The following is a 17680-nucleotide window of genomic DNA, read 5'->3' on the forward strand; positions in this document are numbered from 1 at the left end:
AGGGAAGCGTAAAGAAATTGCAGCATTTTTGGTAAGAAATGGACTTAATTCACCAGGACCATTAGTCCTAGAAGTCAGAAGACCAAGAATGATGTTAAGAACTTCATTAGGCAATATTGACACACTTGCTAATGAGTGACAACATGCTTTCTATACAGATGGAAAGATAAGTTCTGAATCAGCCATAATTTTGGCAAAGGTTGAGTGAAAGTATGTATTGAAGTGGAGTGACCTCATTTCGTATGGAATTGGTATATTATTTTTGTTCATATTTTCTGGAACTCTAAGAGATCTTTTCCGTGAAGATATTAGGGTCAAACTCATATAGAGTTCATTCATAAATTTCCTGTCGGTGATGCTACATAACTACTGTAATTGAACTTGAGATGTTGTTTTGAGAGACTGTCAAAGTGAGGATTTGGGTTGATTTTCCAATGAGTACAAGCACGTTGCTTATTCTGGAGAATTAATTTAGTAGTCTTTAACCGAGCAGAGTGGCCATGCATGTTAACACGCTATGGCTATGGTGCCAATTTCTGCATTTGGGAGACGCTTGGGTTTGAGCCCCACCTTTGGCTGTCATGAGAGTGGTTTTTCTGTGGTTTCCAATTTTTTACTTCCAGGCAAAGGCCAGGACAGTTCCTATTCATAGGGCACAGTCGATTCCTTCCACCTCTTTACCCAGTTTCACTCACTGTCATTCTTTCACCTTATGCTCCTCAATTGAGGTTGGTGCCAGGAAAAGCATCTGGCCGTAAAAAAAATGCCATAAAAATTTGTCTTGTCTCATCCCCGGCCCCGTATTAAGAAACAGGACTGAGGAGTAGATATATATACAATTTAGTAGGCTTGGATCCAGGATGGGAAGTGATTTGACTGGGGTTATGTGAAAGGTACGTGGTCTTTGATAGTAGCAAACAGGATGTTGTAGAAGGTACTCACCAGATGATAACAAAGCGGTCCAATGTAGTGAACACAGGTCTTCGTATTACAATATGAATACAATGTGGAAGTGAATTGATACTCTCACCATCAAGTAGTCTCTTTCCTGATGGAGTAGAAACTCTCCTGTTGTACAGCATATGGCAAAAGTATTTTGCTGGATACGCTTAGAGTAGCAGTTTTGATTATGTTCCCTCTTTGCTTGATGCACATGTTAGTGTGGATTCCATTGTGTGCATTTCAGAATATTGTATTTCTATAGAGTAGATTAACTCTGTCATCCACAATAGCCATTCTTGACATTCAGTATAACATGTCACATGTATCTTGCACTGAATTTTGTAAACTTGTACAATAAAAACAAATTGAAGTACCTTAACCGTGTTGAACACAAGTACCACAAACTGATACTTCTCTTATCCTTCTGCCTTTCCCACACTGGTGAGATAGCTGGTGCAAACTGTGTCAAACATGTGGTCTTGGTCCAGTTTTACGGCTGGATGACCTTCCTGATGCCAACCCTATGTGGAGGAATATATTCAGTATTGTGTGTTTGTGGTGATTGGTAGTGTGGTGTGTTGTGTGAATATGAAGAGGAATATGTTGGGACAAACACAAACATCCAGTCTCCAAGCCATCGGAATTAACCATACTCCATTAAAATCTCCGGCTCAGCTGGGAATCGAACCCAGAATGTCTGAACCAAAGGCCAGTACACTGACCATTCAGCCAAGGAGCCAAGTACCACAAATTGATGCATTTAGTATAAAACAGTTATTTTTATCTGTATCAATTTATTATGTTTCCTTTAAAGTTCTTTTCTCTATATTCTGCCGATTTTTGTCAAATAGGCCTATACTTCTATCTCGGATTTGTGGAAGAGAATTATGGCAACCCTACTTTTTGTGCATGTTAGTAGCTTCCCATAATTAGGCTGTAATTAGCCGTTTTAAGAACATTTTCATGTTTTATATTTAGGCCGTTCCTGTAAAACAAGGAAAAGTTACTATTTAAAATAAAAATATTAACTGAGCCACTACTACAACAAATTGGTTCCTTTTTCCTTTTCCCTTCAGATAGTCTGTTGTTTGTTGAAAAGTTCAACTTAGGTCTAATATGACGAACTTCTATTTGGAAAACCATGAAATTTGATCTTTAAAAAAAAAAACTTATGGAGAATCAATCTTGTACTCTTTCTGCTACAGGGTATGTTTGATGCACTGTGCCCACCAGAATGGGCTCGATCTCGCAAGCGGCTCTGTGTCGTTCTGGTGTCGCAGAACACGCCTTATCATGATGAGCCACGACAAGCATTGCGTCAGTTTGCTCAGGATGCACCTTATAATGTTGAAAGAGTACGCTTTACTTATATCTTCCAGGAGCGGCAGGCAGAATTTGTCAGTGCCCTAGCTGGTATGTAGAACTATCAGTGAATAAATAATCAACTATTCTTTTAATTATTTAATTATAATTAGGTAGCAGAAGGTTAATTTCTCTGCAGTTAAAGTTTCACTTTTGTTCTAAGCCTTTACATTTTTTTTCATTAGGTTTGCTAACAGTGCTGTTCTACTTTCTGTATTATGAATCTTAAATTCACCAATTGTATCAATGGTGGTAATAAGCTTTTAAGCTAGTTTTAAAATTAGTTTTTCATTAAGTATGCCTGTTTATGAATCCTGGAATTTAACAGAAGCGATATAATTGAAGCATATTTCCCATATATTCTAAGAGACTTGATGTTGAGTTTGAAATTATTTCTGAGCTTGCTAGCACCATTTGGTGTGCATGTAACTCTAGTTCTGATAATGCAAATTTTTTTGTATAGATCATATTGATATGTCAAATATGTTGAGTATTATGCTTCAAAAATTGATTGAAGTTTGTAATTGCTTGCAATATGGACAGTTATTTGGCAGAATGGTTGATATTTCATGGCAAAGTAGATGAAAAGGCACATCTTGGATTGTTATGAAACATTCAATGTAGAATTCATATTGTAAATTGCTTGCCATTTGAGATCTAAACAAAATATCTCCCAAGTTTCTAGGGATATGCCTGTTTTTAAATTATGATATTGTGATAAGCGTTTGTACCCTGTCCTAGCAAACTGAAGATAAGGTAGAAGTTCTCATTCATTTGAAAGTGCAGAATTGGGTAATACTGTATTTTAAAGAATGCATATGTGATTGTTGGCACAAGAATAATGGTGAATTTCTAAGGCATGGCTAATTATGAAATGCCCATAGTTTACGAGGTGGCATCTACCACATTTTGACAGGACAAAACAAGGTGTCCTGCTTGTTTGACAGAAGTCATCCTGTAAGATAAAACATGAAGTATGTGGAATATTCAAAACTTTAGAATGCATTTCTGCCAGTCTTTGTAGCAATGCAGTTTGTTAGTTGTCCTCCTGTTCTCTAGATAGTGGGTTCAGTACTAGATGAAGTCAAAAGCATTTCAGGATGTTCAAATGTAACAGCTCTGTGTTGTGACTTCCAGCAAGTTAAATAACTCATGCGACACACAGATTCAGACACTCTGGTGTTTCTAAAAATCTGCTGCCATTGAAGGGATGTTATGCAGACATGATTATTATTATTATTATTATTATTATTATTATTATTATTATTATTATTATTATTATTATTATTATTATTATTATTATTATTATTGTTGTTGTTGTTGTTGTTGTTGTTGTTGTTGTTGTCGTCACGATTCTGTGGCTCACAGAGGAATAGGAAACACCTGGATTGAATGGCTGGACAGGGGATCACTTAGAGCAAACATTTACTTTAACAAAATTTGGAAATGTTATTTCTTTCCATTCTTAAAATTCAGAGGGAGTAATTTAATTATTTAATGACATAACAAATAATAGTTGAAATATAGCTTGGGCATATTTACATTACAACAAGCTTGTCAGTTCCACCAATGCATTGGGCTTAAAGTCCTTAATCAGGTACAAAATTAATTGGGAGAACTCCCAGTTGTTAACTTACATATGAAAGAGCATAGTTACTCCGAGCAGATACAATATTATAGGAGCTCCAAAAATACAATAGAGGATAGCATTAATCAAGGAATCAGTTGCTGTTTACAATCTCAATTACACTTGGTAACCCCTAGGGTGACCCCACTTCAAAGTGTTCATACACTGGTTGCCCTGTGGTGGGCTTATTTGTCTATTACAAAGTTCCATAATTAGTTTAAGTATTGTTCCCAAAGGGAACCAAAATGTGGACACAGTTACTCTAAGAACTGTAAAGAATAAACAGGGGCATAATTATCTTAAGAGTTAAAAGAAAAGGGTTCATATAACAGGTCATTAACAAAAGGCAAGGAAGCAAAACACCAGCACTCATTAACAAATATTCTGGAAGAGACGAGAACCTAAGTGGGTTTAAGGCCCAATGACATAGAGGCTAACCCCATACTAAAAAGGGTGACTAAAGGGGGAGGAAATTTAAAAACCAAGACAAAATTCCCAAAATTTAGAGGTTGAAGACTTTAGTCATCCAGGTCCAAAGTTGAAGGAGAGAGATCCGAGGTTCACCACTCGTCCTCCCTTACATTAAATGTTTTCGCAGTAGAGAATATAAATAGAGTCCAAAGACTGCACAGAGGGTCCTACATTTCAGCCCAAAAGAAAAGATTCCATATTAGATATTAAGAAAACTGCTGAAACATTCCCCTCGAACTACCCGCAGGCATAATCACATATTTAGGTAAATTCTGCCATTATCTTATAGTGCTTGATCTTCTTCACGCTGGCCATACCCATGCCTCCTGCCCTCTGTAACCTCCGTCACGTCGCACTCACATTATCCGGAGCAAATCAGACCAGACGGCCCTAAAGTGCTCTCCTTAAATAGTTCTGTAGAGGAAAGTTCCATATTAAATTAAAATATAGTACGCCGATAGGCTAAATTTCCATACACATCCCCAGGTTTGAATGGCTAGAGAACATAGTTACAGGCATGTGATAGGCAGATTACGTTAGAGGAGGCATCAGGTGAAGTGTTGACAACTTTGATACATAAAACAGAAATCATCAGAAAAGAGTTTTATCAACTATGATGACAAAAATATCTTCAGCAATTAGTTTGTGTTTACTCCACCAGGTATCACTAGAAAATAGGTGGCAGAGCCATCTCACCATCGGAGAAGAAGGTTTTAGAAAGTTTTTAAAAGTTTGTGTTCACTGACATAGATGGACATAGAGAAGGCATGCAGTTTGAGGAGCCGGGGAAGGTGTATCCCTGGTACAATTGTTATTGTTATTATTAATTCCTGTTGAAATTGTGAATTGTTTGATAAAGTATTCACTTATTTTATCATTGTTGTTGTCTCATGGATAAAATGAAGACGTTTATAGAGAAATAGGAACATGAAAAGGAATACATAATAGGATAAACGCAGTGACAGGTCAGCAGCATCAGAAGAGAGAGCAGTAGAAAGGAGACAAGGACAAACATGATAACTTTAAAGGACAAGGGTAATCTCCACATCTTCATATACTGATTTTTCCAAATAGTTAGGCTTTTTTCCTTTCTTTGTCCATATTTCTCCTTTTCCGACACTACCCACATCAAGACTGAAGTCTGTCAAGATGGCCCTTCAATGAGTATTGAAGGCTGCCCTCTTGATGAAGCTGGGAAACAGAAATGAGCTTGTTGAGGGCTGAGAAGAAATGGATGTGTAGAAAAATTGGAGTTGATGACAAGAGAGCCTTTCTCTTCTGATGCTGACCAGTCATTAATGTTTATCCTATTATATGTTCCTTTTCTTGTTCCTTTCTCTCTATACACAACTTGATTTGACACTTGTTTAGGCCTACACACACAAATTCCTTTCTATTACTTGTATGGATAAAAGTTTGCATTCAAATTTCGTATGTCACTTCAACATGCTGAACGTAATGAGAGTGAATAATGCACTTGGGGTGAAAGGCTACTTAAATTGACTGTGTCATCTGCTTTGTTTTCTTTAAGTAAGACTTCTCCATCTTCTTCCACCATTCCTCTTCTTTACTTCCTTTTCATTTCATATCATACTGTACAAAGAATCAGATATACTGACTGTGAATTATATTTATGTTACAGGTGAAGGCAGTCCAGCTGAGCCTGTGTTACATGTAGTGATTATCTGGAGAAGAGATGCCAGTCACATCAAGTATGAATGGCTACCTCATACGTGGAATGGTGCTGAAAGCCAGGAGTGGAACGAAACTCGTGACCGTCTTGAGTCCACCATCCAGCGGTTACTTCATGCTTCTGAGGCTCTATCGTATGAAGCTGTCATTAAGGTAGGGTTTTTGAATAATTCAGTGAGGAATTATTAGTTTCGTTATCTATCTTAACTCCAAAGAGAGTAGTAGTTTAAATCGTACCAGTGTCTTATCTTTACCTCTTCTAATGTAATATTTTTAAGACATCAAGGAGTAGTATTTTGAAATGGCTTAGGATTTTTTATATGATAAACTATTTTCTTCATTACATCTAATCTTAATACAGTGGAACCTCGATTCTCTGTGTTTGGCGGGACTGTGGAAAAAAAAGTACAGGGCGGGAAAGCGGAAAATCTGGGAACGAATAAACCATCGACAGTTTGGCGAAACGTCACAAAAATGAAATATGTATAATGATAAACTTACAAACGCTCCTACACCAAACCAAATTACAGCTCCAATAGTCCAAAAGCCTGCAGATTACGAGGTGACGCATTGTCATTGTGACGAATTCTCTCGGTCATTATTCTTGGCTCTCTAGATCGGGGTCGCCACCTCATCATTAGATAGCTCCTCAATTAAAGGTAATAGTAGAATGAGTGGACCTGGAACCAGCCCTAATATCCAGATAAAAATGCCTGACCTGGCCAGGAATCGAACCCAGGCCCTCCGGGTGAGAGGCAGGCAAGTTAGACCGTGGGGCCGGCTTCAAACATTAATTTCCGGTACGCAAGTTAAAAATCTCGCAATGTTACATTCAGTTTTACTGGGATAACTTCGTCGGTTTCCCGTGAAAACTGCTTTCAATTCAGCAACTTCTATCTTCATAAAATCTAATAACGCCAAGCCAAACAACAATTGACTAAAAGTAGCTTTTAATTATCTAGCCTAATAAAATAAAGCACATTAGATACAGAAACACCCATCAGGATGGCAAAAACCTTTTTTTAATCTTCCATTGTAATTGGGTCACCGGTATACTGTTCATAGTCAGTTTCTGAAAATCTTGTACCACGTAAATTAGGCCTACATCGACTTTTAAAGATTATGTTGAACTCGAAAATATGGTTTTGAATGAAAGTATTGATTCTCAAAAGTGGTCAAATGCATTATATTCAATTCTGCCGATCACTAATCACAATCAAATTGGAAAGAGGAAAAAAAAATTATCAAAACTTCAGAAATTAGGGTTATTCGTGACCTTGAGCTCAGCTGGAAAGCACGCTCGCTGTACAAGTCAGAACGAGTGAGAAATGATGCAAACATTTTAAATGTAATTGTTAGTCCACACCAAAGTTAATAAACAATGTTAACAAAACAAAGTTAATAAACAATGTTTATGAAAACATTTCTCAACATGTTAATAAACTTTTGTTAACAAACTTCTTCAACATTGTGTCCACACCAAAATAGCTGTTTGTGAGGTTACAATGGATTGGACTATGCTGTAAATAACAGCTTGGAAATTAAAAAAAATAAAACAGTACAGATGTTATTTCATTTTATTTCGGAAAGGGGGAAGAATTTCAACCAAAGACAGATCACAGTGTGGAGGGGAGGTCCTGCGGGTTGTGAACTCATTTAGATATCTGGGCATCACACTCCAACCTACAGCTACCTCTTTCAAAATCCATGTAAGAGAGAGATCCTTGTCTGCTATTAGAAGTATATATAACATCAAAAATCCCACGAGACTGTCTTTGAATACGGCCATGATGTTATTTTACGCCAAAGTCTTTCCATATAATTTATTCTTATAAAATTTTTCCACCTATTCAATACATTCTTATTGCAATGCATATGTTTACATTACATTAAGTCGCTTGGAACTAGTAGGGTTGAAACAAGTTCCAAGCGACTTACTGTAATGTAAATATATGCATTGCAAAAAAGAATGTATTAAATAGGTGGAAAAATTTTATAAGAATAAATTATATGTAATCTTAGTTCAATACGGATCAATCAAAAATGAAATTTATAACCCTTGAGAAAGTCCTTCCAGTAATAACATATGGCCTGGAACTCATTTGGGAGTGTCTATCAGTATTGGACCTAGGAGTTATTGAAAATGATAAAGGTAGATTTCTGAAAAGAACTCTTGGGATTTCCAAGACATCTCCTTCAAGATTTGTATATGAACTTGCTTCAGAAACGTTTCTACTAGAGGTCTTAAAATTCAGAATGAAACTCTCATCTACGAGGTAGGAACAGGAGCTTCTACAGAGCACATCTACGAGATAGGAACAGGAGCTTCTACAGAGCAGGACGAAGAAAAGAGCTGACATAGACCAAGACTTGTACTCGACAGATGCTATGCTCGATCAGAGATGGATAGAACCAAACAATATTATGAGGAGTCCTTTAAATAGGTTGGGAATATATAGATTTCACCATATGCTATGGAGCCAATCTGGCTTCAACGAACCGTCTGTGCTATGTGTATGTAAGCTTTGTAAAGCCTTGTGTGAATGATACCATTTCAGCAAATGCATCAAAAGAGAAAGATCCATAATGGAATGCTGTAAAACCTAATGCACATTTGTGTGCTGTTTACTTTAATAATAACAATGGATAGGGTCAGGAAGAAGAAAATACTTACAGCTGCAGCTTTCATTATTTTATTGAGTACAATTAGGGAAAAGTGCAGACGCGAAGTGTGGCAAATAAAAATATTGAAAAAGCGAGTAGAATTAAGTTTGGAGAGAACACTTATGTCAGAACTTTCAATTCACTATGCAGCAGCCTTTCAAACTTTTCTTGAATGCTCTCACATGACTTTCATTTCTTGTTGACTGTCATTGGGTCTGAAATTTCAAGTAATTATACAGATTATCAGAAAGCCATCTCCACTAATGACAAGCTATTTTTTTAATAGGTATAACTTTAAGATCCCTAGCAACTGGTGACTGGGACATTTCACTTTGGTGACTCAGACATTTCACTTCGTCTAGAGTATCAAAACAAGTAATTTTGGTTAGTGTGTCTGAGGTGTTTGAAGCTTTGTACAACAATATCAAGGAATTGGTAAAGGTATTAAAGAAAGAAAATCTTCATTTAACCTAGTTAGGATAGTATTATTTTGATTATATTCTGTACAAGCGATTATGGGAGGTTTGGTTATTCAGTGAGGAATGAAACTGGAAATGAAACTACATTAGAACACAATTGAAAGAATATCGTACAGAATTTTAGGTACTGTATATTAGAACTTTTGCTTGCAATTTGATAGTCAATTTTCAGGAGAAATAAGAAATCATCCTATTCCGCGATACAAATTTGCATGCTCTAATTGCATTCTTGTGCATCTGCGAGCACGAAAAGTTAATGAAAAGTTTCATTCACAAAAGTTAAAGAAATTTTGTTTATCGACATGCTTGAAAAGTTAATGAACACGCTATTTTGTTTATTATACCAATATAATGGTCCGTTATTGGACATTATAAATTTTCCAGCTAACTCATTCTTGGTTGCCTGCGTTTCGCCCTCGTGTGCTAAGTTGGGCTCATCAGTTGGTACTTAGCACACCTACCAAGACGCAAGGCTAGTGCATACCGTGGAGGCCACTGCATAGGCTACTTGAAGCCACCAGCAGTGCCAATGCACTATGGGACACTATTTCTCACTTCCAAAAATTGATGCCTGCCTGGCCATCAAATGATATAGATGTTGATTCCCATAGGGAACATGAAATATTTGCCCTGAATGAGTAAATTTATAATACCAATATAATGGTCCCTTATTGGACATTATACATTTTCCAGCTAACTCATTCTTGGTTTGCCTGCGTTTCACCCTCGTGTGGTAGGTGTGCTAAGTACCAACTGATGAGCCCAACTTAGCACACGAGGGCGAAACGCAGGCAACCAAGAATGAGTTAGCTGGGAAATTTATAATGTCCAATAACGGACCATTATATTGGTATTATAAATTTACTCATTCAGGGCAAATATTTCATGTTCCCTATGGGAATCAACATCTATATCATTTTGTTTATTGACATCCAAAAATTTTCATGAACATAGTTTATTAACAGTGTTTATTAACAAAGTTAACGAAGACATCTTGGTGTTGACGCACCTTAATGTGCGCAAATAAAACAACTGCGGTTTTTATAACATTTTAATACAAAAATGTAAAATTCCCAGTCTTATATTAGGACCAAAACAATAAGAGGCAATCCCATGGCTTTATGTATGCAAGGTGCAACATCTGTTCTGGTCTCGGTATCATAATCGTATACGATAATATTAAAATACTAAATTTGTATTAAGACGGAGCAGTTTTGATTCCTGCCTGAAAACCCAGTGACTATATAGTGTCCTGAAGGAAATGCCATAAACCTGTTCAGTGATAGAATCGGGGGAAGAATCTAACCGTGGACATAATGTAGACACTTTACAAGTACGAACATTTGACGAAACTTGTTCCGTCTTCAAGTAGAGCTGTCTAAATGCGCTCTGTCCCCTTCAGTTGTTGTGGCCACTTTCTGCTTTATGATTTCCGAGGATTCTCTAAATAATACCACCCGAATGCGATGCTAAGATGGTCCTTTATGCAAGTTCACGGCCGATTGCTTTTCCAGTACCGTACAGAACTTGCTCTAATTATTGAAATGACGGGATGTTTACACCGAGATCCATAAGTATGCCATAGCCGTTCTTTCATGAGATAAAGTTTATTGAAAAACGCTTGATCGAGGATTTAGCGTTGATGGGACTGAAATTTCTGGACAGTTGACCCAGGAAATTGTTTCTTTGAGGAACAGATAATGCAGGATTAATACAATGTGATTTAAGTAGGATACTCGCGGGACAACGTAATTTGAACGAATAATCAGGGAAAAATTAGTTTCCAGGAACTTATAATAGAGGTTCTACTGTATATTAAATCTTGTAATAGGTTGCCCACAAGAGCAATTTAATATATTAAACAGTGAAAGACACAGTGTTACCGGCACATGTAGTACTATACTCAAAAAATTCAACAGATGGCAGTAAACAACACATTTAGCTTTGGCTGAATGGGGGACAGGGGAGGCGACTACCTAATACTGGCAAATTACTGAAATTTACATATGATAATAAAGACAATTACAAAAAGATAGAAAAGTTGAAAGGCAAATAATAAATAATAATAATAATAATAATAATAATAATAATAATAATAATAATAATATTAATACAATGTGATTTAAGTAGGATACTTGCGGGACCACGTAATTTGAACGAATAATCAGGGAAAACTTAGTTTCCAGGAACTTATAATAGAGGTTCTACTGTATATTAAATCTTGTAATAGGTTGCCCACAAGAGCAATTTAATATATTAAACAGTGAAAGACACAGTGTTACCGGCACATGTAGTACTATACTCAAAAAATTCAACAGATGGCAGTAAACAACACGTTTAGCTTTGGCTGAATGGGGGACAGGGGAGGCGACTACCTAATACTGGCAAATTACTGAAATTTACATATGATAATAAAGACATTTACAAAAAGATAGAAAAGTTGAAAGGCAAATAATAATAATAATAATAATAATAATAATAATAATAATAATAATAATAATAATAATAATAATAATAATAATAATAATAATAAGAAGAAGAAGAAGAAGAAGAAGAAGAAGAAGAAGAAGAAGACGAAGACGACCTATTACCATTTTGATATATAATATAAACCACGGACCAATTTTATCCCATATTTTGACATGGCAACTGAGCCTGTTTTTGGATACCAATTTTTCCGACATACTTCATCAAGAAGAAGTAATTCATAGAGACAAACGGAAATTACATGCAATACCTCCAGCTAGATGGTGTAGGATCAAAGATTGGTTGCCTCCAACTCTTTCTGATATAACAGCTAATTTTTTTGTGGAATGTCTTTTATGCAGTTTATGTACTAATATTCTGTTACAAAATATTTTGGTAATTTCCTACATAACTCTGCGATGGAGTACATCAAATATTTAATGTAAATAATTTATATTATGTACATACCCCAAACCCCTTGGCACTACAGCCCTTGAAGGGCCTTGGCCTACCAAGTGACTGCTGCTCAGCCCGAAGGCCTGCAGATTACGAGGTGTCGTGTGGTCGGCACGACGAATCCTCTCGGCCGTTATTCTTGGCTTTCGAGACCGGGGCCGCTATCTCACCGTCAGATAGCTCCTCAGTTCTAATCACGTAGGCTGAGTGGACCTCGAACCAGCCCTCAGGTCCAGGTAAAAATCCCTGACCTGGCCGGGAATCTAACCCGGGGCCTCCGGGTAAGAGGCAGGCACGCTACCCCTACACCACGGGGCCGGCTATATTATGTACATATGTATGAATATAGCTAGTACTGAATATGTTTAGATGAGTTTTAATTTGGCATATTTTTGGTCCGCATACAAACATAAAACATGTCCGCTCGTGAAAGATTGAAACCTCAAATGGGTTGTGTTCTAGAATATGCAGATGAAAAGAGAACATTTTCTAGCACTTAAAAAGAATTATTTTAGATGATAGAAAATGAAGGAGATTATTCGGAAGAGTAATGTGAAACTCTATTCCTTGTTCAGTTCAGTCAATCATTCATCATTGATCTGCATTTAGGGTTGTTGCCCAAGTGACAGATTCTCTATCAATTGTGTACCTAGTCTTTTTTTTAATTTTTTTATTTAAAGGAATTCAAAGAACTGGGAAATTTATCAAACACTTCCCATGACGAGTTATTCCAATCCCTAATTCCTCTTCTTGTAAGTGAATATTAACCTTAATTTGTCCTTTTGAATTCTTAGAAAGAAATAGGCAGGAATGGTTGTGGGAGTAAGGAGAGATTGAATAAATTTACTAGGAAATTGATTTTAACAAAATGGTCGGCTAAGGATAATAGGATGGCAAACATAATTGGCAGCCTTATAAATTTTAAAGAACAATGGAAGGATGTGTAGATACTTGGTAGTTTGATATAATTATAAAATGCAGACATAGGAGGTGACTACCTAATACTGGCAAATTACTGGGGAATTTACCTGTGATAAAAAAGACATTCACAAAAAGGTAGAAAAGGTGAAATATAAAAGGGAGCTGGGATTGGTAAGATTTCTGGGTATATATTAAAGGCATTGGGTTTGGATATAGGGCCATATCTGAAGTATTTTGCAATATCTGCAGCCATCTCTTTTCAGTTTAGACTCAACTTATAACTGTTAGGTTCTTCAGTCTGCCGAAACTAATTTCGAGTAATAAATCTATAAACTACTCTAAAAAAGAAAACATGTGGTAACAATATTATACTTTAAAAAAAAAGGAAAATCTGAAATACTTATTTCATTACATTTTGCATGAAGGAGCGACAACAAATGACTGGAGAGTTTCAATAGTAGCTTAGCCCTTGTGTACAAGGAAAAGGGTGATAAACATAAAGTGCATAACTACAGGTCAGTCAGCTTGACATGTATTGTTTGTAAGCTCTGGGAAAGATAGATAGATAGATAGATAGATAGATAGATAGATAGATAGATAAGAAATGGATGAGCCCTGTCTTCGCAGAGCTCCACGCGTAGGTCTATGAAGACCCTTTGTGCCCCTTAAACAGGTTTGCCTAGTCCAGCCCTAGTGCTCCTATAAAGGATACCAGTGTCCAGATATTGGCATTCCTGATGTCTTCCAGGCTCACAAAATGTGAGCCAAGGTATCGATGTCTAGTGCTTGCAAAAGCCTCGCACTGACATAACACATGCGCGGAGGTCTCCTCCTCCTTACCGCATCTTCTACACATCGGATCCTGAGTGATTTTCATGATGTGTAGGTGTCTCTGTAAGGTATTGTGGCCTGTTAACAGTCCAACTACCATTCTCATTCTGGTCCTATTCAAATTCATTAGGACCTTTTTATAACTTTGGCTAGGCCCTTTGATAAGTTCACGTGCCTGCCTTGCTATAGTTAACCTCTTCCAAATATCTAAGTGAGACTGGTTTGTCCTCTGGGATATTACAAGTCTCACGCTTCGGAGTGACACTCCCAGGAAGGGCTCTGGTCCTGTGAAAGAACCTTTTGAGCCTTGTTTCGCTAGTTTGTCAGCTTCTTCATTTAAACTGATACCTGTGTGCCCAGGGACCCATAATAGGGTGACTGAGCTAAATTCACACAGCTGATCTAACATCCTTTGGCATTCCCATACCAGTTTTCATGTTGTTTTAACTGCACATAGTGCTTTTAGCGCTGCCTGGCTATCACTGCAAGTAGTGATGCGTCTTCTGTGTCCAGGCATATTCCATATATATACAGCACAGGCTAGTATTGCGTATACTTTGGCCTGGAAAACAGTAGCATATTTACCCATAGGAAGGGAGAGCCTTGTCTTAGGCCCCCAGACCCCGGCGCCTGTGCCCGTCTCCGTCCGCGAGCCATCTGTGTACCATGTACAGCCCCCAGACTTAAGATGGGCCCCAGCATCCGCGGCCCACTCCTCCCTTGTGGGTATCACCACTGTAAATTTATAATTCAAATTAAAGCTAGGCTTCATCAGATCCCCGATCATCATTGTCATAGGGCAAGTCTGGTGAAGCCTTGTAAGAATAGAGGCATGACCTCTATTCGGGTTTTTGTAGGACCATCCTCCGAGTGACCAGAGGCGATAGGCACTCATTCCCGCTATTACCTTAATATATAAATGTAAGGGGGGAAAACCTAGGATGGCCTCCAATGCACATAATGGTGTAGTATCCAGTGCCCCTGTTATTCCTAGACACACAAGTCTTTGGACACTGTTTAACTTGGTGATCACAGTTTTACTCTCCGAACCTGGCTGCCAGACTAAAGATGCATAGGTGATCGTGGGCTGTACAATAGAGATATAGAGCCACTGGACCACCTTAGGTCTTAGGCCCCAAGTCTTCCCGACGGCCCTGCGACAGGCCCACATAATCTTGCGAGCCTTATCCACCTTATCTATATATATAAAATAACTTGTCCTGACTGACTGACTGACTGACTGACTGATTCATCATCGCCGAGCCAAAACTACTGGACATAAAGAGATGAAATTTTGGGGATATGTTCATATTAAGACGTAGGTGCTCGCTAAGAGAGGATTTTTGGATATTCCTTCGCTAAGGGGGTGAAAACGGGGGTGAAATTTTAAAATGAGTTGCTCTATATCTCAAAACTTTAAAAGTTTACAGATGTAAAAATTGGTATTTAGAATCTTCTTTAAAAATAAGGAAACACGTATTTTTTTGTTTTCAGAAAATCCCAATAGGAGGGGTGAAAAACGGTGAAAAAGGGGTTGAATGCCTTTAATCAGAATACCGGTACCTATATCTCAGAAACTGAAGATATTACAGACCTGAAAATTGGTACTTTTGATCTCTTTTAAAAATAAAGAAACACGTAATTTTTTGTTTTTGGAAAATCCAATTAATGGGAGGGTGAAAAGGGGGTGAATTTTTAAAATGAGCGAATCTATATCTCCAAACTTTTAAAGTTTGCAGATGTAAAAATTGGTATTTAGAACCTTCATTAAAAATAAAGGAACACGTATTTTTTTGTTTTCGGAAAATCGCAATAGGAGGAGTGAAAAGGGGCTAAAAAGTGGTGAATGCCTTTAATGAGGCTACTTATATATCAGAAACTGAAGATATTACAGACCTGAAAATTGGTGTTTGGGATCTCCGTTAAAAATAAAGAAACACGTATTTTTTTGTTTCTGGAAAATCCAATTTAGGGGGGGGGGTGAAAAGGGAGTAATATTTTAAAATGAGTGTATCTATCTCAAAATTTTTAAAGGTTATATATGTGAAAATTGGTATTTAGAATCTCCTTTAAAAATAAAATCCAAATATTGGGGGGTAAAAGGGGGGAAGGTAAATTTTTTAAAATGAGTGTGTATACATCCTAAACTTTAAAATTTACAGATGTAAAAATTGGTAGTTAGAATCTCCTCTAAAAATAAAGGAAAACGTATTTTTTGTTTCCTGTAAATCCCAATAGGAGGGGTGTAACAGGGTGAAAAATGGGTTGAATGCCTTTAATGAGGATACATATATCTCAGAAACGAAAGATATTACAGAACTGATAATTTGTATATGGGATCTCCTTTAAAAATAAAGAAACACGTATTTTTTTAGTTTTGGAAAATCCAATTAATGGCGGTTAAACAGGAGTGACAAATTGGGTGAATTTTTGAAAGACTATATCTACAGAATATCTTGGAAACGTAAAATGTTACAGACGTAAAAAGTGGGTGTTTGTAATCTCCTGTAAATCTAAAGAAACATAGGTGATTTGTGTTTGGAAACTCCACTTAAGGGGAACTCAAAAGGGGTGAAATTTTAAAATGAGAATTTTTACAGTTTATCTCAAAAAACTTAACATGTTACAGAAGTGACAAATGGTATTTTTTATCTCTATTAAACATAAAGGAACGTGTATTTTTAGCTTTCGGAAATACAACTTGAGTGGAGGGGGGGGGGGGTAAAAGTAACTGAAAATGGTGTTGAATTCTTTTAATTAGGCTACTGATATCTCAAAAATGAAGATGTTACAGACGTGAAATTTGATATTTGCAATCTGCTTTAAAAATAAAGAAACACGTATTCTCGGAAAATCCAATGAAGGGGGGGGGGTGAAAGAATTGAAAAATGAATTGAATTAATTGAATGAGAATACATACATCTAATAGAAACTAAAGTTGTTACAGACGTGAAAATTCGTATTTGGATCTCCTTTAAAAACAAAGAAAAGCGCGTTTTGGGGGGAAACCATCTTGGAGGGCGGGAGTGTAAAGGAGTTGAATTCCTTTCATGAGGACACATAAATCAAAAACTGAAGAAGTTAGAGTCGTGATAATTGGTATTTAGAAGATCCTTTACTATTAAAGAAACAAGTATTTTTTGCGGGAAAATTCACTTGGGGGGGGGGGGGGGAGTAGTGTGAAATGAAGTGAAAAAAGTAAATTATTTTTATGGGGATACTTATATCTCAAAACTGAAGGTAATAGACGTGAACATTGGTGTTTGAAATCTTCTTTAAACATAAGAAACAAGCCTTATTTTAATTTTTTTGGGGGGGGGGGTGCCGGTAAATAAACTTAGCGGCGGTGGGGTGTAGAAGGAGGTGAGACCAATTGATTTTACTGTTCTTAATGTACTTATAAGGATCCTCGGCAGTGCGCCGGCCTCTCACAGCTGGGTTCCGTGGTGACATTCGTGCTGGACAAAACGGAGGCGGGACAGGTTTTTCTCCGGATACTCCGGTTTTCCTGTCATCAACCATTCCAGCAACATAATAATAATAATAATAATAATAATAATAATAATAATAATAATAATAATAATAATAATAATAATGTTCCGGACCGTCGTCAAATTTGCGGACCGCGCTGGAAACGGCTCCTGGACGGGTAATGACTAAGAATGCAGTCCGGCCGCGGGTTCAGTGCCTTCTAGGCACCCAATATGACACCACGCCGGATCTCCTGAAGGATTTTATCCATATCAAAAATGATTATAGGAAAAGATGG

General features: G+C 37.1%; 1 protein-coding gene across 1 annotated transcript in view; it reads left to right on the forward strand.

Moving 5' to 3' along the window:
• l(3)80Fg (dnaJ homolog subfamily C member 16 l(3)80Fg) overlaps positions 1-17680 on the forward strand; it is a 507034-nt gene that overhangs the window by 345421 nt on the left and 143933 nt on the right. Inside the window, exons 7-8 of the mRNA XM_067141678.2 lie at positions 2148-2355; positions 6045-6247. Of these exons, the coding sequence (XP_066997779.2) occupies positions 2148-2355; positions 6045-6247 (411 nt within the window). The remainder of the gene's footprint in view (positions 1-2147; positions 2356-6044; positions 6248-17680) is intronic.

Source organism: Anabrus simplex, chromosome 2 (assembly GCF_040414725.1).
Source record: "Anabrus simplex isolate iqAnaSimp1 chromosome 2, ASM4041472v1, whole genome shotgun sequence".
Lineage (NCBI taxonomy): Eukaryota > Metazoa > Arthropoda > Insecta > Orthoptera > Tettigoniidae > Anabrus > Anabrus simplex.